The 22,903-nt window shown below is 43.7% G+C and overlaps 1 protein-coding gene and 1 long non-coding RNA gene across 5 annotated transcripts in view; one reads left to right on the top strand and one right to left on the bottom strand.

The window, feature by feature from the left end:
• Positions 1–6,156, bottom strand: part of RBM20 (RNA binding motif protein 20) — a 196,022-nt gene extending 189,866 nt beyond the window's left edge. For 2 of the 3 annotated variants that reach the window (XM_086680841.1, XM_025918009.2), the window contains exon 1: positions 5,551–6,156. In XM_086680841.1, coding sequence (XP_086536967.1) covers positions 5,551–5,732 — 182 coding nt within the window. In that variant the 5' untranslated portion in view covers positions 5,733–6,156. The remainder of the gene's footprint in view (positions 1–5,550) is intronic. The other variant, XM_086680845.1, reaches the window with a different exon arrangement.
• On the top strand, positions 5,197–22,568 carry LOC147576160 (uncharacterized). Of its 2 annotated transcripts, XR_015241826.1 has the most exons (4): positions 5,197–7,177; positions 8,532–8,662; positions 10,909–11,173; positions 21,317–22,568. It is a non-coding gene; the product is annotated as an uncharacterized LOC147576160 (long non-coding RNA). The 2 variants fall into 2 exon arrangements; XR_015241825.1 differs by lacking the exon at positions 21,317–22,568 and having other exon boundaries at positions 5,199–7,177; positions 10,909–11,295.
• The last annotated feature ends 335 nt before the right edge of the window (positions 22,569–22,903 follow it).

Here is a 22,903-nt window from a genome sequence, read left to right as displayed (position 1 = left end):
CCTTGTAAACCATCAGGGGACTTATTTATAAAATCCAGCAGGAACTGTAGGAAAGAGGAAGATCATTTAATTTCACTGTAACTTCTGCTACTGCAAAGACTTTATCCTGTTAGGTGGATATATGTGTCATATGCAAATACATAAACAAAATACTGGGGGTGCGGGGATGACTTCCCTTCCACCTCCTCCTCAAACAGCTGCCAGTGAGGACTTGTACCTAACGAAACTTGCTGTCTATAAATGTTGGAAGACTGAAACCTTAGTTGGGTGCAATTTAAAGTGAACAGCCACTGAGCCAGGCAAATTATCAGCCTACCACCAACACCCTGTTGGTGGTGTTGGGAACCAAATTCACATTCCTAATTCAAAAATGTGCCTTTTTAATTAAAGTCAGGATTTCCCAGTCTTCTCACTGGTGGGAACAAGCAATATTAGGCTTCCAGTATATCACACATATCAGCAAGATTCAGCCAGGTCCATTAACCAGAAAGGGAACTGCCATGTGCTCCTTTCTACAAACCACTAATTACCATCTTCGCCCTGATTCTGGACTACGGATCACTTTACTTCCTGCAAAACTTTTCAGTGCACTATTCTAAACACAGCTACCAGTCACTCGCACCAGCTGTGGACCCACAGCAACTTTCCCTGTTCAAATATACAAGATCATATCAGTCAGACCATCCTAAACAAGATAATTACTGTGGCAGAAAATAAAAATCAGATTAAGTGGGATTTTCTGACATAGGAGACCCTTTCAAGCTTTTGTCTGGCAGGGGGACCACGGTGGAGGAAGGGAGGGGGGTGCCCTGCGTCCCAATTTCTCTCTGGAGTTTTAACTCCACTATCTCAACCTTCTTCCATTCTCGCTTCCCGTGTTTGGTTCAGTCCATTTTACTCCTATCCCTTGGTTAGACCCCAGTTTCTAGCATTTCTTAGATTCTTGTTTATCAGTGCTGTGAATTGAACCGTATCTGTTTGTTTACTTAAGGATTAGCTGTTAGGGGCAGGGAAGAAATATTAGTTTAACTGGAGTCAAGGAACCTGCAGCCACAAGACAAATAAATCAGAGAAAGACAGAGAAACTGGAAAATGGGGGATCATTTCACTGTGTGTCAGTCCTGGTGGGGTTTTTTTCCCCCCGGTGACTATAAGGACAGGCAAAGAGATCTTAACCGATCAGATCTTAACACATTCCAACCAACAGATTTGGGTTTTTTAAATTATTAATTTGATCAACTACTAAGAAGGTAGCAAGAGAACAAGTGGATAGAAGAATAAAATGGGGGATCATTTTTTTCTCCCGCCCCCCCTTACAGCACTGACATTAGAACAGCTCTATGTACACCATATGCATAGTCACTTACCATGACTAATGGGAATAATGTACTACATTTCATAATACTGATCTCTTTGGCAATTTGAAAAAACCAACAACTCATAACTGGATGGCTACACTTACTATCTAAAACTACAGATCACAATAAACCCTAAAGAAAAAAAAATTTTACGAAAAAAAAAAAACCTTTCTAGAGACGCAAAGAAACTTTTCAGAATGCTAAGAACCCACCCTCTCTCCTTCCCTGTTTTGGGTAAACACTTAATCCTCTCGGATATTTTCTGCTGAACGACGTGCAGCGTAAGACTGTGTTCAAAATTTTCAAAATTCCTTGTACAAGTGTATCCTTGTTTTCCCTAAAAATGGACTCAAACTGATGTTAGAAACTGGCGCAGATGTTAGAAATTCCATCCTCCTTCCAGAAAAGGACCAAGTGTGAGTGTGAGGTAATGTCCATTTTTGGCAAATTCTTATTTCCTCCCCGATCCTGGATGGAACTGTCAACATGCCCATCAAAGTGACTGGACATCACACACAACTTTCCTGTACACTGCTCCCTAAGAGTAACCTGGAGATCTTTCCAAATGCAGAATGTCTGTAAAATGACCTGCAAACAGAATAACTACTTATAACATTTTCTGTACTGAATCTGAGGAGCCTTTCCTCTGAAACCAGTCAGCCGGTGTCCTAATGCTATGCAGAAGACGACACAAACTTTAGAAATCGAAGCTGGATTTATACATGTAGGGAACACTACCTATCAAATGCTAAACCAAAACCTTTTCTATTTTTATAATTGACTTTTAGTCACTGCTTATCAAAATAATCTGGAAAGGAAATAAAATAACTCATCTATACTCAGATGTACAAACTAATGTCATGCATTAAACAGTAAGTCATATTTTGCCGCCAGTCAGATTATTTAGGAAAATCACGTACGTGTTCGCCTCACAGAAGAGTGTGTGTTTCTTTGGTTAATTTTCACCATGATTAGTGACACTGTATAGTTGCATCTGACAACAGACTTCAATATTTCACACAGAATTTACTGACTCTGTTTCCATTGGGAAGAAAGTTTCAAAACTTACAACCTGAACTTCAGCTTCTGTTGTTCATCCAGGTTAGTAAATAACTAGTTGTAAATCAAGAATTAGGTTTGATTTGAAAGCACAAAATTAAAACATAAAATACTTTTGGAAATAAAATGCTGTGAATGCTTAAGGAGATAAGTCCTTATAAAACACCCACCAGCGCACAGCAATGTTGTCTTCTCCTAATATGGAGAATACACATATTTTAGGTCATCAAATTATTCTGACTTTCTGAACTCATTCGAAATCTTAAGTTGTAATTTATATTTTTTATTGCCCAAATGGTTTACCTAATGCTTCTTTACATTTTACGCAATATCTCCACATTGGCCAGCTTAGAGAAGGCAAGTTTAAAACAAAGATCTTACAAGATACTAGTTGTATGTCTAAACATGGCTGATGATCTTTACAGGTGATGCTAATATGGGCCAGGAGTCAGGGGTCAATCTGAGCAGAAAGGTTGGGGGCGATTCTTGACTGAAGCTAAGAATGCAGTAATAAGAAAACTAAATACACCTGACTGGAACAAAAGCACTCTACAGAAATGAACTTTCGTTGCAATCTTCCTGAGTACCGAGACCGGCTATCATAAAACAAGTATCAAAATCAGTCCCATTATTCAACATCACACCTCATGTGTTTAGCTACTTACAGAATAAAGCAGTTCTCTTAAGACCAAATATGACACACATGAAGAGGAACAGGCTTTTATTATGATCATGGCTATTATTTCATCAAAGTCCTTGACTTTATCCAAAATGCGAGCTGATATAAATGAAAATCACTAAACACAGACATTAAGAAGTGAAAAAAATTCTTGTAATTCTCACACGCTATGCACATGAATAACATTGATCATCTGCATCATTATGAAAGAGTTCAAAGCTTCTCCTCTTTCGAATTACATAATGACCCCACTAAAATACCTAGAATAAACAAAGGTTCTCTAATAAGATATATTTAATAGGCCATCCACCAGAGAAGAATCTTATCCTGTGAGCTCTAGCTCACAAAATTTTCAGTCAAGATGTGGGCAATCGATTCTGCGGCCGAGGGCAATCTCCCCACTGCGTTTTCTCAAAGATGGCTGAGGCAACCGGCACCTCATAACTACATAAAAATGGATGCTCAGATTAAATTATGCAAACGTAGTTTCAAAATAACCTGCTCAAGTTTCAGCGCATTAAAGATGGACCCGTAAAGCATTTGCCATGTTATGCCTGGTTCCAGCGCAATTTCAGTGGGTTCTGAGGGGAGCAAACCTCAGATCATCCTTATTGAGAAAGTTTTGGAAACATAAGCGCACAAACATCCATTCCCAGGGGCATAATCACCACCTTGAACGTGGCCCCCTGAACACTGATCTGTCACCGATGCAAAACAAGGCAGGGCCATTAGGCTCTTCTTGAAGTTCCCATCCTGGACTGTTAGCAGAAGGGGTCACCTTTGAAAAGTTCTTATCTCCTCAAGTAACATATTTCAGAGACAGAACTTTCAAAATGGGGAGAACAGGGTAAATGAGACACCGATCTACAAAGATATTTCTGTGAACATAAAATTCCTCATTTTTTCCTATTTAAATGATAGGAAAACGCATTTACCAATGTACGATACCACAGCAAACTCAATAAATTTAATGTGTAGCCTAATCTCAAGCCACAAGACATTTCTGGTAAGAAGCACATCAGATGTTTTCCAATTAATAACTGGCCAATGTGTTTGTTTGTTTTTAGTAGAGAAGCTTTAGTTTTAAACATCTTTTTCTCTGTTGGTTTATATTTATATTAAGAACTAAAGATAAATTTTAAATAATGGCATACTTAAACTGTCCATCATATTTAGTTAAATCTTAGCTGAAATAATTTTGCAGAATAGGAACAAAAATAGTGTAAATCATTTTCATGTTCAAATTGTTAGCATCTTGTTAGTCGCTGAAAGTCAGGTGAAATCGAATGAAAGCAAAAAGTTGTCACGAATGGAGCTTTAGTATTCCACCAGTCAGAAAAGGGGAACCATTTTGTTCTGAAATATGATACCAGTGTTTTTTGACTGAATTCAAGTGAAAACTTGAATTTTCACTATTCTTTCTAAAGTCAATCTTTCGAACAACGTTTAAAACGCCATTTACTTCCATTTACGCCCCATCGCTGGTTTTTTCTCTTACTGCATTTTCATACGTTTGTGTAACTCAAAGCATCAATACAGCAGCCCTGCAAACACCCCGCTCTGCTCCCCACGGTGCACTTTGCTGTACCGGGAGCCTTTCTCCCGAATCGTCAGTTTCACCCACCCGCTCATCATTCAGACTCCTCTACACTCTTGAAACTGGTTTTGACTTCAGGACAAGCTGAGGGAAGCCTTCAGGAGAATAAAGATCCTTCAAACAAACCAATATTCTAGGCCTTAAACTATCAAAAAGATCTCGAAAGAACTAATAAAAGATCCGCGTTTCACTGTTACGCCCCCAAAAACTGGGCGGAAAAAGACCTTCTCTGAGCTCGGGGGCCACCCCAACCTACGCCCCGGTTGGGAGGGCCGGCTCCTAAGATTCGCAAGATGGTAACATTCATGCAAAACGCTGGCCGTGGCGTGGCTAAGAGCTCTTGGCGAGGGCCTTCTTGAAAAGCGTGAACACTTCTTTCAGGGCAAAGCAAACGTGTTGTTTACAAAGCCTCACCATCCTTTCCACCCAGTGCCACCCGCGGACTACGCCGGGGACACCATGAAGGGCGGCTGCTTGGTGGCGGCATTTTCCTTACACACCCTCACGGGCGCACACACACACTCACGCACGGCTCCCCGCACATTCCAGCGGCCTCTTGGGACCAGAGGGATGAAACAGAGTCTCTGGGCCATTTTCCCCCAATGTGAGCTATTCTCGTTCAAAATATCCAGTAACCTTCCTGAAGATAAAGGGGATAAGGAAAAACAAACCTATTTCCCCCAAATAACTTGGCTTTCCTATCCCCAACCTCACGCACAGCCAGAATGACACCGACCCTGCGCAGAGGGAGGACGCGAAAACTTCACACGCAAGGCGGCCGCGCAGAGTTCAGCCGCGACGGGAGAGATGTAGCCACAGCGCACCCCGAGTCCCCGCTCCCCTTTCCCTCCTCTTACTTTTGGATGATCTGCGGTAGGCCGGCTGGGGGCGGCGGCGGCGGCGGCGGCATCCCTCGCGGGCCTGGGGGCGCGGGGGCCGCGGGGGGCGCCGGTGCACCCGGCACGCTGCGGGCATCTCTGTCGGGTTGCTCCGGGCCGCTGGGATCCGCGTCCTGGCTCATGGCTGCGGCCAGCACCATGTGAGGCGAGGCCGGCCCCGGGCTCGAGGCGAGAGAGCGCACGCAAAGGGCGGCCCCGGGGCACGGGCGCTCACTGGCCGGGGTCCCCGTGCCCAGTCCCCTTGTCCTTCCCGGTGGCGCGGGGAGGAGACGCGAGGGGCGGGGAGGAGGCAGTCCCGGCGGCGCCGCCTCCTCCGCCTCCTCCTCCTCCTCCCGCCGCTCCCGCTAGCCCAGCCGGGCCACGCGGGGGCGGGGGCCAGGGGGCGTCTCCCCGGCCGGCGGGAGCCGCTCGGCCCCCGGGGGGCTGCTCAGCGCCGGTGTGAGCCGCGGAGCTCTGCCCTTGGACCCTGAGCGCGGCCAGGGGAGAGGGAACGCGGCGCGCGCCAACCGCCACCTTGCGCCCTCACGGTCCCCGGCCCGGCTCTCCGCAGCGCAGCGCAACCGCGTGAGGCGGCGAGACGCACTCCAGCCCGCCGCCGGCCGCCGCGCTCGCGCCTCTGCCCGGAGCTCTGCAGCCTCGGGCTTGTCCCCGGGGACCGCGCGCGCGACCTCGCGCGCTCCTGCCAAGCGGGCCGGACGGAGCGCGCCCCGGGGCGTCCGCGCGCATCGCCAGGGCGAAGTGAGTGGGGCTTGGCACCTTCCGGCGTCTGGAGCCCGGCCAGCGCCACTCTCGTCCGAAGGGCCCGACCCGGCGGGGGAAAAGTCCGGAACCTCCCCCACTTCGGTGGGACGTCTAACCTCCGGTCTTACATGACCAGGCCCGAGGGCTCTCCACACTGGCAGTTCCGGCTGCTGATTTCAGGGGTCTCCGGAAGCAGCCAGTGGGACCGCCGTGGTTTCTCTTCATTTTTCCCGCTACGATCCCGGGAGCGCAAAGACAAAACCATGTATATGTTTTATTCTTGTTATGTATTGGCGAGATCTCAGTAGAAATGTAAAGGATGAAAAGGAGAGAGTTCGCTGACATCGCGCCGCCACCATCACCGCCTGTGTAGTTCCGTTCGCTGTCCCGGCGCCCGTGTGCGCCAGTTCACCTGCACACGCCAGCTCACAGCTGAGGCCGCGGGCATCTGCGGTGAGGAGCCACGCTCAAGGTGCAGCTTAATGTCCTGGCCCGCGAGTTGGAGGTCTGGGGAGGCACCCGGTGCCACAGAAACATCTAGGAGCTGGGCAGAGCTCGTGGAGAGTGGCTATCCAGAAGATCCTTACCGTGCGTTGGGCGCACTAGCTTTCCAAATCCTGACATTGGCCGCCCGGAGGAAGCAAAGAAAAAGCATCCCTTGGGTGCCTTGGAAGCCAGAGCGAAGGCCAGAGTGTCCCGTGGCCTGGAAAGAAGTTTGCTGGGGGTCTCAAAGCCCACGCGTCCTTCTCCCACAGCCACGTGAAGGAACATTCTGGGGATGCGTTCTCTGGAACGTGGCAACTAACGGAATTCCCTGAAAAATGGTTTCTTCTCTCCCCAGACTGTGAGTTTCTGTCAGTTCCCCACCCCCACCCCCACACCCCGCAGGCTCAGGAAACTAAGCCTCCCTTGATTTTTGTCATCCAACGTAGATCTTTACCCCTCCCTCTCTCCTACAGATAAAAATGGACCATCCACTCCCTTCCTTCCTTCCTTCCTTCCTTCCTTCCTTCCTTCCTTCCTTCCTTCCTTCCTTCCTCCCTCCCTCCCTCCCTCCTTCCTCCTACAAATAAAATATGTCAATTCCTTGTGTTAATAAAGATCGTCACAACTCAGAAAATGAGTCTCACTAAAAACCCAGGTATTGGTTGTTGCCCCCATTTCACAAATGAAAGGGCATCAGGGAGATTTGTCCAACCATATATGACTAGTAAGTGGCCATCCCAAAATGAGTCTTCTGAGGCTGAGTGGTTAGCTCATCATCTCTGGTTTCTATCAATAGAGTTCTTGACTATGGTTTCCATAAAACTCCTCCACCTTCCACTGCCAACACCCGCCCCCACCCAGGGGAGCCCTGGTTGAGGAATTACCTGAAATTAACATTGCAACTCTTCCAGAAACTAAAGTTAAAACTTCCCATATGCTTGCATTAAAATTTCCGTCTGAGAATCCCCAAAAACCTTTGTGAAAAGGGCTTTATAGTCAAAAAGACAAACCTGTGTTTACCAATGGAGTGATTCAACATCTGAGTGTCAGTTACCAAATATGTGGATTGGGAATGAAAGACCTGGCTTACACAGTCCTGTTAGGCTTAGGGATCATGTATCGTGCAAATTTGGTGCAGGAGGTATCAATCCAGCAGTTATTACAAACATGATTCCTTATATCCCAACCTTATAGCCAAATAGAACAACAGATCTCAAACTTCAGGAAGCTGAGTGTCTAGGAGTCACAGTGTTGATACACCTACATCCATCCCTATAACACTTCTACTGGCAGAAAAGAGAGAGAGAGACCGTATTATATGAATGCAGTTCTCTACACCTCAAAACTAATGCATTAGCATATGCGACAAAGTAATAACAGTGGGTAAAATCTAAGTATTCATTGGGCTTTTCTTTGCATTTTTTCCCGTAAATTTGAAATTTTCAAAATAGAAAAATTATTAATAATTCACAGGTTGCTTTTCAGAGATCCCATTTGTAGCTTAATATTTGCAACTTATGTTTATGTAATAACTGAAACTTAGATGGAAGCAGATACAAATTGAGAGGGAAACACTGCAGCAGAAACCCAAAGCTTGTTCGTGTTCTGCCTCAAATCCCCGCAAAATGTTGTACAGGATAATAGCAAACAAGCAGACTAAGCAGTACCAGTGAAGAATGTTTTTTAACTTGTGTTTTCCCACTTCTTTCCAGGAAGAATGACAGAGATCCCCAGCTGGGGTTGCAGCCATTTAAGAAACTGTAGCACTCTTGCTTTTGTGCCCTCCCCAGCCCCACCCCGCCAGGGAGCGCTTCACTGTTACCAAAGTGAGAAAAAAGGCTGGGTGAGTCACCTTGACAAATGGGGAGCATGACTGGGAGGTGAGGGCTGCTAACATTTCTCTTTGTTCCGCTCCCGGAAGCATCCTGTCTGTCCTGATCTACCAGTAAACTAGGATCAGACAGTGAGACTTCTGCTGTCTATGAATATACTGAACATTTAACAGGAGTCAGCTGCTGAGTGCTTTCATAGATTCTTACTTCATACTCACAATGGCCCATGAGCTAGTTACTGTCATCTGTGTTTTCGAATTGGGAAAACTGAGGCTCAGATGGCTGCAAGAACTTGCGCCAGGTCACCTGGCTTTTAAGAGGCCAAAACAGGACTGCAGTTAGGTGACCTGGTCCCTAACCTCTCTCCACTGCCTCAGTGACAGACATGGAGATGAGAGTCCACCTGTCTTCTTTTGCTGTGATGTTGCCTGTGTCTTCCAATGAATGTAAAATGTCACCTGCACTGTGGCTCAACTCTGCCCCTCATATTTATCCAAATCAGTAAAATAATAGGAGGGATCCAAATTGACATCTTACAAGCAAGAAAATTCAGAGAAATTAAGCAACTGGGAAAAGTAGTGGGAAGGCGGTGGGGGAACTAGAACCCAGGTCTCTTTTACTTACTAGGGTCGTTCTCAAACTTGCCACAGACTCTGCCGTGCTTCCTAATATTAATAAATATTTGATGGGTTCCAGATGCTAGTTCTAGGAGCTTTTTCATGTTTTATTTCATTTAGTATCACCATTTTGTAGACAGAGAAGCTTGATGAACCTGTGTCCAAGGTCACTAGGATGATAACCAGTGGAGCTAAGCTTCAGACCCTGGTCTAGCTCCCTGCAACTTCCCAAAGGGGAACCAGCCCATTCTCAGAGATGATTGTAAACATTCATCTCTGCATGTGATCCCTTAATAGGTACTGCTATTCCACACATGTATATTATTACTGTTATTTTTAATAGATTTACTAGATTGTAATGTTTGATAATTTTCACCCAATGCTGGTGAATGCAGAACACAGACATTCTCACACACTAGTGGGTGAAAATGTCAGTTGCTACAACCTCTTTGGAAGTGAGTTGACAGTGTCTATTAAAACTGCACAAACTGACTTAGTAGTTACTTTTCCAGGAATTTATACTGTGCGTTTACATGTAGCAACAACCAAAGCCCCATGTACAAGGGAGTTCATCGTGGCATTGTTCATAATAGCAAAAGCTAGAAACAACCATAGTGCCAAGCAGTGAGGGACTGGGTACATCAAGAGTGGTCCCTACATACAAGGGAATACAACGTAGACCTTAAAAAGCGGGGGGCAAATCTATACAGACTGCTAGGGAGAAATTTCCAAGATGTGTTACTGAGTAGAAACTAGAAGTTCCTCAACAGTATGATTCAATATATGTAAAGTCAAAGATCATAAAACATTTCTAGAAAATTCTACAAGAAATTTATTATTAACAGTAATAACCTCTTGGGGCACCTGGGTGGCTCAGTTGGTTAGGCATCCGACTTTGGCTCAGGTCATGATCTCATTGTTTGTAGGTTTGAGCCCCAAATCGGCCTCTGTGCTGACAGCTCAGAGCCTGAAGCCTGCTTCAGATTCTGTGTCTCCCTCTCTCTCTGCTCCTCCCCCTCACATGCTCTGTCTCTCAAAAATGAATAAACATTCTAAAATTTAAAAAAAATAGTAATAACCTCTAGAAATTGGGATGGGGCCAGAACTTTATCCTTTTGTGATTTTTTATATTGTTTGAATATTTGAAATACAATTTTATTGAAGTATATGTATTGTTTGAAACGTTTTTACTATGAACATGTGCTTTTTTAATTAGCTAACTACAAAACTTAATTATTTCTTCAACTAGTAATTCTTAATAATACTTAGCACATTAATAGGATATTTATTTTTAAAGCAAAAATCCATCTGGAAGAATGAAGAAACACATTGGACAAAGTATTGTCCAGAGTAGCCTTTTGACATCCTAACAACCCAGTAGAGATAGTTGAATAATTAACTTATTAAGTTGTCAGCAGTCATGTTGCTACAGTTAGACAGTTTACTAGTTTGACATTGATGGATAAACATTAATCAACCTATCAAGTGAGTCACAACATAGTAACTGTTATCTGGGGGTTAATGATAACAGTTACTGCTTTTTTTGAATATTACTCTATGCCAAGCTGTCTTAAGTACATACTATTTCTCATTTAATTCCTTACAATCACCAGGTGGTTGTTTTTGTGCCCATTTTACAGATTAAAAAACTGAGGCTCAAAGAAGTTCAGCCACCTGACCAGCTATTAAGTGGTGGTGCTGTAGATCGAACCCCAGTCTTCATCACCCCTGGGATCGGACTTTTAACTACTCTGTATGGTGGCATGGTGCATCTTGGTATTATGGGCTTTTGAGACCAGAAGTTTCTCTGCTAAATCCTGGCTGGATATCTCTGATATTTGTCTCCAATCTCTCCCATCTCCCATCTCTCCACATGACCTGGATTCTCTTTTCCATCCCCCTGAGGTGAGCTTTCTCCATATGCTGACCCTTTTCTCAGAGCTATAGCATGATCTTTTACTTGAACTCCTTGGAATCCCTGGATATGTTTCCAAACAATCATAAAATAAAATCCTGTGCTGGCTTCACTAAGGATTACCTCTCTGAAAACCCAGGAGAGGCAGTGGCTGAAGGATGCTGTTTAAAAATAATATGGTTACTCATGGAACTGGATGCACATTTGAATTTGAAGGAGACAGTCAGGGAACTTTAGCTGAGGAAAAGTGAGGACATGACCCATGAGGTTCTTTTCTGCCTAACAACTCACAGAGAAGGTCCCTCATTGGCTGTGAGGAAGGGCTCAGCCTCCATCTCTCTGATGGCGGATCTGTCATCTAGGCCCCCTTGTCCTCTAATGAGCTACACAGGTGTTGTGTTATAATCAGTATAGCAGGTGGCTTGGCGTCAGAAAATCCAGGTTCTGGACCATGAGGTGTATCGATTATTCCTAAACAGAAAAGCAGTCATCCCAAACTAAGAGTGACATCAGCACCTTTGTCTTCCCTGAACGCATCACTGCCCCAAACCCAGGTGGCTTGAGCTCTGTCCTACCACTTGTTCAGTACCTGGCGACAAACCAGTAACTGTGGTTTGAATTCAGAGTCCCGGGGGACTCAAAGCAGGCGAGGGCAGGGTTATGTGGGCATGGCTTCCTGGAAAAGAATTTTGAGCTGTGTTTTGAAGGATCCAGAAAATGGCTTTATCTCCTTTGCTATTTCCAAGAGAAAGCAGCAGGATATAAGAAGGGGTGTTATAAAAGAAGTCGCAGCTGAATTGGGGGGGGGGGATGGGAGACGATGGTGCTATGAAATGAATGTGGGAGAAATGTTAGCTGGTGGCTAATTGCGTGATTTAAGTTCCATGGGGCTCCGCACCCCCTGTGGAGACCCAGCTTCTACACTGCAAGCTTAATCCCTGGGGAATGTCACTGTCATTCAGAGGCTGGTAGTGTGACTAGGGCCCCAGCCAAGCAAAACAGCACTTCTCAGAGTCAGGGGATTCCTTTATCAAGCCCCTCCCCCCAATCACCTCCTCCCGTCTTCTCTTATCACTGGGGCTGTCTGTCTGTCAGACCAGTTGGTCATCAGGGAATAAACATCTCAGGCTGTTTGCCCACCAGTTCGGGGATCAGGTGACCATTATGGAAGGCAATACCAGAGGCCTTTGCATGCCAGTGTGACGCCAGGAACAGTGAGAGCCTGTGATGTGCTGACCTCACTGAGCGGGCACCCTTGCAGCTGGCCTGGAGCTGATGGACGAGTGCCACTCCCTGATGCGGCACCTTTGGTCATCCCAGGGCTACCCCCTGCAGGAGACCCTGCCGAGCCCCTCCCGGCATAGACTCTCCAGTCAGAATAGCTGGATTAGAAACCCAGACCCAGGATCTGTTAGCTGCATGACTTAAGGCAAGTAACTTCACCTTTCTGAGCTTCAGTGTTTCCCTCTGAAGAATGAGAGTAATAATGCCCGCGCGGTAAGATTACTGTGAGGATTAAATATAAAGCACTTAGGAGAGTGGTAAAAGGACTTACACTTTCAGCTCTAGGATGAATAGGTCTTGGAGCACCTGGATGGCTCAGTGGGTAGAGTGTGCAACTCTTGATCCTGGGGTCATGAGCTCCAGCCCATGATGGATGTCGAGTTTACTTAAAAAAAAAAAAAAAAAAAAAAAAAAAAAAAAAAAAACAATGAACAGGTCTGGGGATCTAATATAAAACATGGTGACAAGAGTTGATAACACAAAGATAAATCTGTGAAGTGATGGATATGATAATTATAACCAGATGGTGGAGCTCTTTCACAATGTATACATACATCAGATCATACCATGTCTTAACCTGTCTTACAATTTATTGTCAATTATACCTCAATAAAGCTGGAGTTTTTTTTTTTTTTTAATGTAAAGCACATAGGCCAGTGTCATCTGGCATGTGAATGGGGCTTAGCAAGCTGCTGTTGATTGGTTTTCACATAATGATGACTGAACTTTGCATCGGGGAATCAGTGATAATAATACACAGTCTTCTCTTGAAAGGGGGAGGGTGACCTGAATCGGGATGGCAATCACCTTCTGCATGTAAAAGCGCCAGGGTGAAAGGATAGACTTGCAGGAACCATCTGGAAGGGAAGCAGGGAAAAGGGAGTATTGTCAGAACACAGTGGGGAGGAGACCTGCAGCCCTGGCCTTGGGTCCTGGCTCTCCTCCTTTCCAGCCAGGGACCTTGGGCCTTGCTTTGTGAACTCTCCACTCTCCCTTTTCCTCGGCCGTAAGATGGGGATCACAAATTGTTCCTTCTTTTGTTGCGAGGCTGAGCACAAGCCTGGCCCAGAGTCATCTCTCAGTACAAGTGGCTGTGATGATGACCTGCTTGGTCACAAAACACCAGGCAGCTCAGAAAATTCGAATCCGTAAGAGGAGGGCCCCCAAGAGAGTGCAAGGGGTGAGGGGTGTGGTTTGGTTCAGTCTTTGGAGGTGGGGGATTTATTGAGGATGGGGGCTTGCTGGGGGGGTTGCCTGCTCCTCAGAACGTTTCACTGAGGAACTTGACTTCTGATGATTTAAAGAATCCCAAAGAAGGCCTGTTAGGATTGGGGAGGGATAGGGTTTCCCCTATCACATGTCTGCTTCACTCTGCTCCCCTCTCCCCAGAGAAGAGCAAATACACATGTCTAAAATATCTAAGGGAGTGTTATGGGTTGAATCGTGTCCCCTAAAAAGATCTGTTGAAGCCCTAACCCCTGGCACCTGTGAATGTGACTTTCTTTGGAAATAGGGCTTTTGCAGATACAGTCCAGTTAGGTCATTAGGTGGGCCCTCATCCAATATGACTGGTGTCTTACAAGAAGAAGCCAACTTAGACATAGATTGCACAGGGAGGAGGCCGCGTGACCACGTGGCCTGGCTGCAAGTCCAAGAGCACTGAGCGCGGGCAGGCAGCCCACAAGCTAACAAGGGTTCTCCCCCTCCACCCCTCATGTCTCAGATGGCCCTGTCCACACCTGGATTTCCGGCCCCTGGCCTCCAGAACTGTGGGGATAAATTTCTGTTGTTTTAAGCCATCTAGTTGGTGGCGCTTTGTTATAACAACCCTAGGAAACTAATACGGGGAAGCCAGGGACTGGGGGAGAGGGAGGAGCTGAGGGATTGTGTTCCATGATCTGAGAACCCAGGAAACCAGATCAAGGAATTCACAGCCAGAGGAGCCTCGGAGGGCTGAGCTCAGTTCCAATTCCAGGGCCATGAAGGCAGGCAAGATGTTTGGATGAAGTGATAATAGGAGGCAGGAGAAGATTCTGCACAAGGATGTTGGCTCTGAAGATCTGGAAATCTGGGGTGGTGTTTAGTTCTGCCATTGGTTTGTCTGTAGCAGGATCGTTAGGGACGTTGGCTTTCAATCCTGACTCTATTGCTTACTAGCAGTGTGACCCTGGATGGGTTACCCAGCTACTGTGTGCTTCAGTTCCCTCACCACGAGGTCCGTAGGTTGCTGTGAGAGTCACAATGCTGTATGTGTGACACACAGTAAGTCTTCAGAATTCATCTGTGGAATGAATAATTTAGGTGAGTGTTTAACACCATGTCTGCCAAAGTTAGGCTCCCTGGGAAACAGACTCTGAGACAGAGATGTGCTGCTGCTCCAGAGATCAATACTTAGGGAAGCAAAGAGAAGGAAGCAGGGTTGGGCAGAAAGAGAAGTGGGCTGTGATAAAACCTCCATGGAGACCTCAGCCAATGCCATGGAAATTCTGAAGCTGGGGTGGCCCTTCAGAAGTGGCAAAATGGTTCTGAGCATTTCTACATCAACATCCCCTCCCACGCTCTGATCATGTCTAACAGAAAAGTGAATGTGCCTGACCCAGTGATCCTAACCAAATCCTTATTACGTTTCATTGGCTCTGACTGGGACATGTTCCTATTCATGAACCCATCTATGGCCAGAAAATGTGATACTCTCATTGGCCAAGCCAGAGTCACATGCTCATCCCTGGTGTCAGAAGTCCATGAATGCCACCTGAAACCTGCATGTTGGAAATTGGAGAGTCTGGGGATGCCTGGTTGGCTCAGTCAGAAAGCATGCCACTCGATCTCGGTGTCATGAGTTCAAGCCCCATTTTGGGTGTAGAGATGAAAGAGGAAAGAAAGAAAGAAAGAAAGAAAGAAAGAAAGAAAGAAAGAAAGAAAGAAAGAAAGAAAGAAAGAAAGAAAGAAAGAGAGAGGAGGGAGGGAGGGAGGGAGGGAGGGAGGGAGGGAGGGAGGAAGGAAGGAAAAGAAAGAAAGAAAGAAAGAAAGAAAGAAAGAAAGAAAGAAAGAAAGAAAGAAAGAAAAGAAAGAAAGAAGAGAGAAAGGAAGAAAGAAAAAAGAAAGGAAGAGAGAGAGGAAGGAAGGAAGGAAGGAATGAATGAATGAAGGAAGGAAGGGAGGGAGGGAGGGAGGGCAGAAGAAAGAAAGGAAATCGGAGAGTCTGTGATGCCCTTAGTAGAAAAATCTAAGGGTGCCAAGAATGAGTGAATGCTGGACAGTGAAAGCCTGACAAACATCTATCTATTCTTTAACTGGAAAGGATGTTATATAAACAACTTCTGTTACGGCAGGTGCCTACCAAGAATGAATACTGTGATATGGAATGCAACATTCATTTCAGGGTGTTTGACACAGAGGAAGGTATTCAAAACATGTTTGCTGAAAAAAATTAAATAAATATTACTAACTAAACAGGGGGAAAGAAAGCATCCACTGGGTGATCCTCAAGCTGTTTTCAATCTTAGCCCTACAGAGGCTTCTGAGCTGTTGGATTGTTCTGTTTCTTATCTGGATAGTGGTTTCGTGGATGTGTCATAGAAATTCAACAAGTTACACGTCTATGATTTGTGTCTCTTTCTGCATCTGTTATACCTTAATAAAATTTCTTCAAAAGGTTAAGAAAACAAAAGAGAAAAAAGAAATGTCACATAGTCTGTGGCACAGATAGTAAGATAGCATTCTTAAAAATAATAAAATACATAAAATAAATAATATGGCATTCTTTCCTCATGTTCTAGTCTTCTGTTTCTGTCCGTAATCTTGGACGAGTAACAGCGTCTCCATTGCTGGCTGTTCATTAAGAACAATTTCATCAAGGATGATTTTTATGATAATTGAGTGTTCCTACAACCCCTTACCATCAACAATTCAGATTTAGGTTTTTAAGGGCGTGTCATGAAGGTCATTTCAACGCCAGTTTTTTCTTTTTTTGTTATTAAAAAAATTTTTGAATGTTTATTTTTATTTTTGAGAGAGAGACAGAGCACAAGTGGGGGAGAACAGAGAGTGAGGGAGACAGAAGCAGGCTCTAGGCTCTGAGCTGTCCACACAGAGCCCCACGTGGGGCTTGAACCCGTGAACCATGAGATCATGACCTAAGCCAAAGTCAGAGGCTCAACCAACAGAGCCACCCAGGTGTCTGAACGCCAGTTTTTCCAATGTGTGTTTCAAACTAAGCTTCAAGGATTTAGATAACCACTTTGTTCTTGTTTCATTTTTGCTAAGCTAGTTGAAAATAAGTGGTAGGTACCATAACAGTTCATCCCTAAATACCAAGTATTCCCAAAGAACGAGGATATTTTTCTCTGTAACCACAATATCAAGACATGCAAGAAATTTAACACTGATATAATATATAGTATTATTTTCTCTACATCTACGAATTTTCCCAGTTGTCTAGATAACATCTTTTATATTTGCTTTTTTTGTTTAACTCTATGATACACATTTTACGTATTGTATTTTTTATTCTCCTTAGTCTGCTTTAGCCTATAATCGTTTTCACACTTTTTTTTTTGTCGTTTATAGCATTGACAATTTTAAAGACTCTAGGATTTGCAGAATTTATATTCTTTTTTTTAAAGTTTATTTATTTACTTTGAGAAAGTGCGAACAAGCTAGGGAGGGGCAGAAAGAGAGGGAGAGAGAGAATCGCAAGCAGGCTTCATGCTGTCAGCACAGAGCCTGACACGGGGCTCGACCTCACAAACCGTGAGATCATAGCCTGAGCTGAAACCAAGAGTCAGCTGCTCAACCAACTGAGCCACCCAGGCACCCTGCAGAATTAATATTCTATTCTGGATTTGTCTTATCATTTTCTCATTACTAAGTTTAGCTTAAAATACTTCAACAAGAAGACTACGTAGGTGGTATTGTTTATCTTCCATTCTTCACACAAGGTGGCCCATCGGGCCAGTTTGCTCCATTACTTGGTGATGTGAAGTTGTCTCCCTCGATTGAAGCAGAACTCAAGATCCCATCTCTCTTCCTTTGTAGTTAGAAACCATCTTTGACATGACACTTGGAGACTATGTAAGTGTCCTATTCCCCAATCGTCATTCGCCTGCGGTTTTAGCATCCACTCATGATCCTTGCTAGAACCAGCTATATATGAGGGTTTTCTAATTGAATCAATCCATCTACATTTATTAGATGATTTCTTTTGTAAAGAAAGAACATAACCTGTGTTCCCCTGTCTTCTCTTTCTTCTCTCTTCTCTCTGTCTCTCTGTGTCTCCCTCCCTGCCCCCCTCCTTTCTCTTTCATGTGTATGTCATATCCACATAGGCTTGCTTTCCTTTCCACAAAAGGTATTTAAGGACTGTCATGTACCTTTTTTAAAAAATTGTCTGTTTTGCCCATTTTTATATTGCCTCCATTTGTATTTTATATTTGGAGAGTTTCCTTCCCCTTCAATTTTAAGTCCTCTTCATGTATTAGAGAAATTAGATCTTTATCTCTGATATAGGTGACGAATATTTCCACCTAGTTCAGTATCTCTGTTCTGATTTTGCTTATTATGTTTTTTTTGCCATGCTGATTCCACTTTATTTTTTTGCAGAGAAATTCATCAATCTTTTCTTCTGTTACATTTGGATTTTGAGTCAGAGTTAGGGTTTAAAAAGTTCCCCCACACTGAGATTATTTTTTAAATTCTCCTGTTTTCTTCCAATACTTGTATGCCTTTCTCTCTTACACTGAGAGCTCTGATCCATTTGGAGTTTATTCTGGTGTCCAGGGTGAGCCATGGATCCAATTTTATCTTTCTCCAAATGGCCAACCAGTTGCCCCCAACACCACTTATTGAAAGAACCAGCTCTTCCTGTGTGGTTTAAGATCTTATCTTTATCGTATGCTGAATTTCCATATGCACTTAGGTCTATTCCTGAACTTTCTCTTTTATCCTAAGTCTGTCTATTCATTTACCAGTTTTAATTATAGATTCTTTATAATATCATTTATTGCTTGACAAGCCTGGTTTCTCACAGCTCTTCTTTTTTGGGGTTTTTTATAGCTATGGTTGTGTGTTTATTTTTCTATATGAGTTCTGAAGTCAACTCTCCTGAGGGAGGGAATGTGGTCTTTTTATTAGGATCGTGTTAAAATTATAGATTAACTTAATGAGAATTACATCTTTATGATGTTCAATTGTCCCGTCAAAGAACAAGGGACGCCTTTTGTTTTGTTCAAGTCTCCTGTTGTGTCCTTTGGGAGTGTTTTAAAGTTTTCCACAGAGAGGTTTTGACAATTTTAGCAGTAGTAAATAAAACATTTGACACTCCAGCAGATCAAAGCAAAAGTTTTATTACGGAAAAACTGATACTAGAAGAGAGAACGGAGCCAGGCAAATCACCACATTGACACCAGCTGCCAGCTTCCCAGCCCAGAGGGACAGGAGACCCGGAGCCAGATGGAAAATCAGCCAGGACAGAAGGTAGCACCCAGGACACCTCTCCTGGGACTAGTCACCACCCTCCTGGTACCTGAGCTTGTAATGCCCTAGGGATTCCAAATGACTTACGTAGGTGGCTACTTTCAGACCCAAGCCTACCTATTATATGCTGTTTTCTCATCTGCAGCCCTGTAACTCATGTTCTAGCTGCCTAGGACCACAATACCAGGTCAATAACTCCCTCAGTCTATGTTAGAATGTCCACATCATTCAAATATTTATTAGTTTATTCCTAAATATTTTCTACTGTTTTGTTTCTGTAATAAATAGAGGTTTCTCTTTCATGATTTCCTCTAACTGGCTATCGTTCATATAAATATAAACATATGTGTACAATTGTATTTATATTTTATTCATCTCTATGAAAATGTGCATGGATATATATATATATGTACATATGTACATATATATATATATATCCTACAGAATTATTTGCCTTGTGTTAGTTTTATCATTAAAACTTTTGAGTTTTCCAACTGTACTATCATGTCACCTACCGATAGAGATAGTTTTATTTTTTAACGTTGACTCTTATGCTTCTAGGAGTTTTCTCTTGTCGAGTAGCATTGGCTAATATCTCTGATATTATGTTAAATAGCAGTGGACATATCGGCTATCCTTGCCTTGTTCCTGACCTCGTGTGCTTATTCATTAAATAAGATGCCGTCTTTAGGAATGAAGTATACATTCTGAATATATACATTTATTATATGAAAATTAATTCATTAATTCTTGTTTTTATTTAATGTTTTGATCATAAATATTTAGTCAAAAGGTTTGTAATATCTATAGTATATAATTTTCTCATAAATTTATTATTATGGTAAATTATATTAATGAACAATATCAAACCATTCTTGTATTACTGGAATAAATCCCACTTGATTATGGTATGTTTTGGGGGAGGGGAATTGTTTGGATTTTTTATAGTTTTTTCCATTATTTATTTATTTTTTAAGTTGATTTAAGCAATCTCTATACCCAATGTGGGGCTTTAACATTGTTTCGGTCAGAAGTTCAAGTGCACATTTAGGGCTATTTTAAGAAACATGAACACTTTGGCTTTCATTATTACATCAGATGAAAAAAGTAATTCAAAGAATGGTTTTCAGGGGCAGCTGGGTGACTCAGTCAGTTAAGCATCTGACTTCAGCTCAGGTCATGGTCTCACGGTTTGTGGGTTTGAGCCCCACGTCAGGCTCTGTGCTGACAGCTCAGAGCCTAGAGCCTGGAGCCTGCTTTGGATTCTGTGTCTCCCTCTCTCTCTGCCCCTCCTCTGCTCATGCTCTGTCTCTCTCAAAGATGAATAAATGCTAAAATAAATAAATAAATAAATAAATAAATAAATAAATAAATAAATAAATAAAACAAAACAAAACAAAAAAAGCAAAGAATAGTTTTCATCTCTTACTATGATTAACAACAAAACCAAGTAGAAAAATAAAAGAATGTATTTTATTTTTTTAAGTTTATGTATGTATGTATGTATTATGTAATAATCTCTACACCCATCATGGGGCTCTAACTCATGACCCCTAGATCAAGAGTTAGCCAGCCAGCCAGCCAGCCAGCCAGGTGCCCCAAGAGAATATGCTTTATTTTACTTACTTATTTATTTGGGAGAGAAAGAGAGAGTGCATGCACACACAAACAAGGGAGGCATAGAGGGGGAGAGAGAGAAAGAATCCCAAGCAGGTTCCATGCTCAGCACAGAGCCTGACTCAGGGCTCAAGGGGTCAATGGGGGGAGGGGGGAAGGGGAGGTTCGAGCCCATGACCCCGGGATCATGACCTGAGCTGAAATCAAGAGTCGGACACCCAACCGACTGAGCCAACCAGGCGCCCCGAGAATGTATTTTATTTTTTTTTTATTTTTTTTTATTTTTTTTTTTTTTTAAATTTTTTTTTTCAACGTTTATTTATTTTTGGGACAGAGAGAGACAGAGCATGAACGGGGGAGGGGCAGAGAGAGAGGGAGACACAGAATCGGAAACAAGCTCCAGGCTCTGAGCCATCAGCCCAGAGCCCGACGCGGGGCTCGAACTCCCGGACCGCGAGATCGTGACCTGGCTGAAGTCGGACGCTTAACCGACTGCGCCACCCAGGCGCCCCTCGAGAATGTATTTTAAAAGAGAGTATTTTATGAGACTTCTTTTGTTTAACTTTTCTATTTTTACTATGGACAATTTTGATAAATTGTGTTTTCTGGAAAATTATGGATTTTACCTACATCTTCAAGTCTATTCACAAAAAAATAGTGCAAAATAGTCTTATTTTTAAAATTCCCTTTTTTCCAGTGGTTATTTGTTCCTGTCACTTATTTTGTGTGTTTCGCCTTTCTCTCTTTTTTTTCATTAGGTAAACCAGAGGTTTATGTATTTTGTTGTGTTTTTCAAAGAACCAGCATTTGGATATGTTTACCATTTCTGCTGTTTTCTTCTACTTTTTAGTAGAAAAAACACATCAGTGAATTTTTGCCACATCAGCGAATTGATGAGGATCCGGTGGTCTGGGGCCCTGCCAGGACATCCCCTCCGAAGTAAAAGACGAATTATTGTGTCTCGCGTCATCTACCACCAAAATGAAACACAACCTTTGCTTGCCCTCTTTGAGTCCTGGAGGCAGCATATTTATTTTACACTTGGGATACTGCTCTGATCCAGTCATGTATCAGGTGACACATAAGGCTGCCAGTTGTGTTATGTTTCTTGTTTTTAAGTAATCTCTATACCCAGAGTGGGGCTCGAACACGTGACCCCGAGATCAAGAGCCGCGCGCTCTACTGACTAAGCCCAGCCAGGCGCCCCAAGGCTGCCAGTGTTGAACAAGGCACTGAGACCAGGGGAGCACTCTGCAGTAGGTCCGGGCTGTGGGGCAGGTCACCCCGTTGCTTGGGTCACATGACACAGGAGACCCTATGGTGCTAGAGGGGTTTGTGGAAGGAAAAGATACCGTGCAGAATTTATTATAAGCCGCAGTAGGAGAATCGCAGTAGACACACGTGAATTCTGGAGCAAGCCATGGCCTGTACACAGAGAAGTACACACCATGTGAAAAATAGCCAGGCCCTGCTAGAGGCAGAACCTCTGATCCTGCTGACCGTGGGATATCAAGTGACTACGTGGCAGAAATGCTCTATTATATTTCTACTCATGTGTAACGAATTATCACAAATGTAACAGCTTAAGGGAACACAAATTTATTAGCTCATAAATACATAGGTCAGAAGTCCAGCGTGGCTCAGATGGGTTCCCCTCTTAGGGTATCATAAGGCCAAAATCAAGATGTTAGCTGAGTTCTTTTTTTTTTTTTTTTTTTTCTTTTTGAGGGAGAGAGAAAGAGAGAGAACAGGGGAAGGGCAGAAAGAGAATCTTAAGCAGATTTCACACCCAGTGTGGAACCCAACCCACGCCGGGCTTGATCTTAAGACCTTGAGATCATGACCTGAGCTGAAATCAAGAGTTGGCTACTCAGCTGACTGAGTCACCTACGCGCCCCCAGGCTGTTCTTATCTGAATTCAGGCTGTTGACCAAGTTTAGTTCTTTGTGGTTGTAGGACTGGTTTGTTTCTTTTTTAACATTTTTTTAACATTTACTTTTTTAATAAAATCTTTAAAGGTTTATTTTCTTTTTTTTTTTTTTTTTAAATTTTTTTTTTCAACGTTTATTTATTTTTTTGGGACAGAGAGAGACAGAGCATGAACGGGGAAGGGGCAGAGAGAGAGGGAGACACAGAATCGGAAACAGGGTCCAGGCTCCGAGCCATCAGCCCAGAGCCTGACGCGGGGCTCGAACTCACGGACCGCGATATCGTGACCTGGCTGAAGTCGGACGCTTAACCGACTGCGCCACCCAGGCGCCCCTAAAGGTTTATTTTCAATTGAGAGAGAATATGAGCGGGGGAGGGGCAGAGAGAGAGGGAGGCACAGAATCCGAAGCAGGCTC

Source organism: Puma concolor, chromosome D2, assembly GCF_028749965.1.
Source record: "Puma concolor isolate L17-30 chromosome D2, mPumCon1.1.hap2, whole genome shotgun sequence".
Lineage (NCBI taxonomy): Eukaryota > Metazoa > Chordata > Mammalia > Carnivora > Felidae > Puma > Puma concolor.
This window is presented reverse-complemented; position numbering and strand designations above follow the sequence as displayed.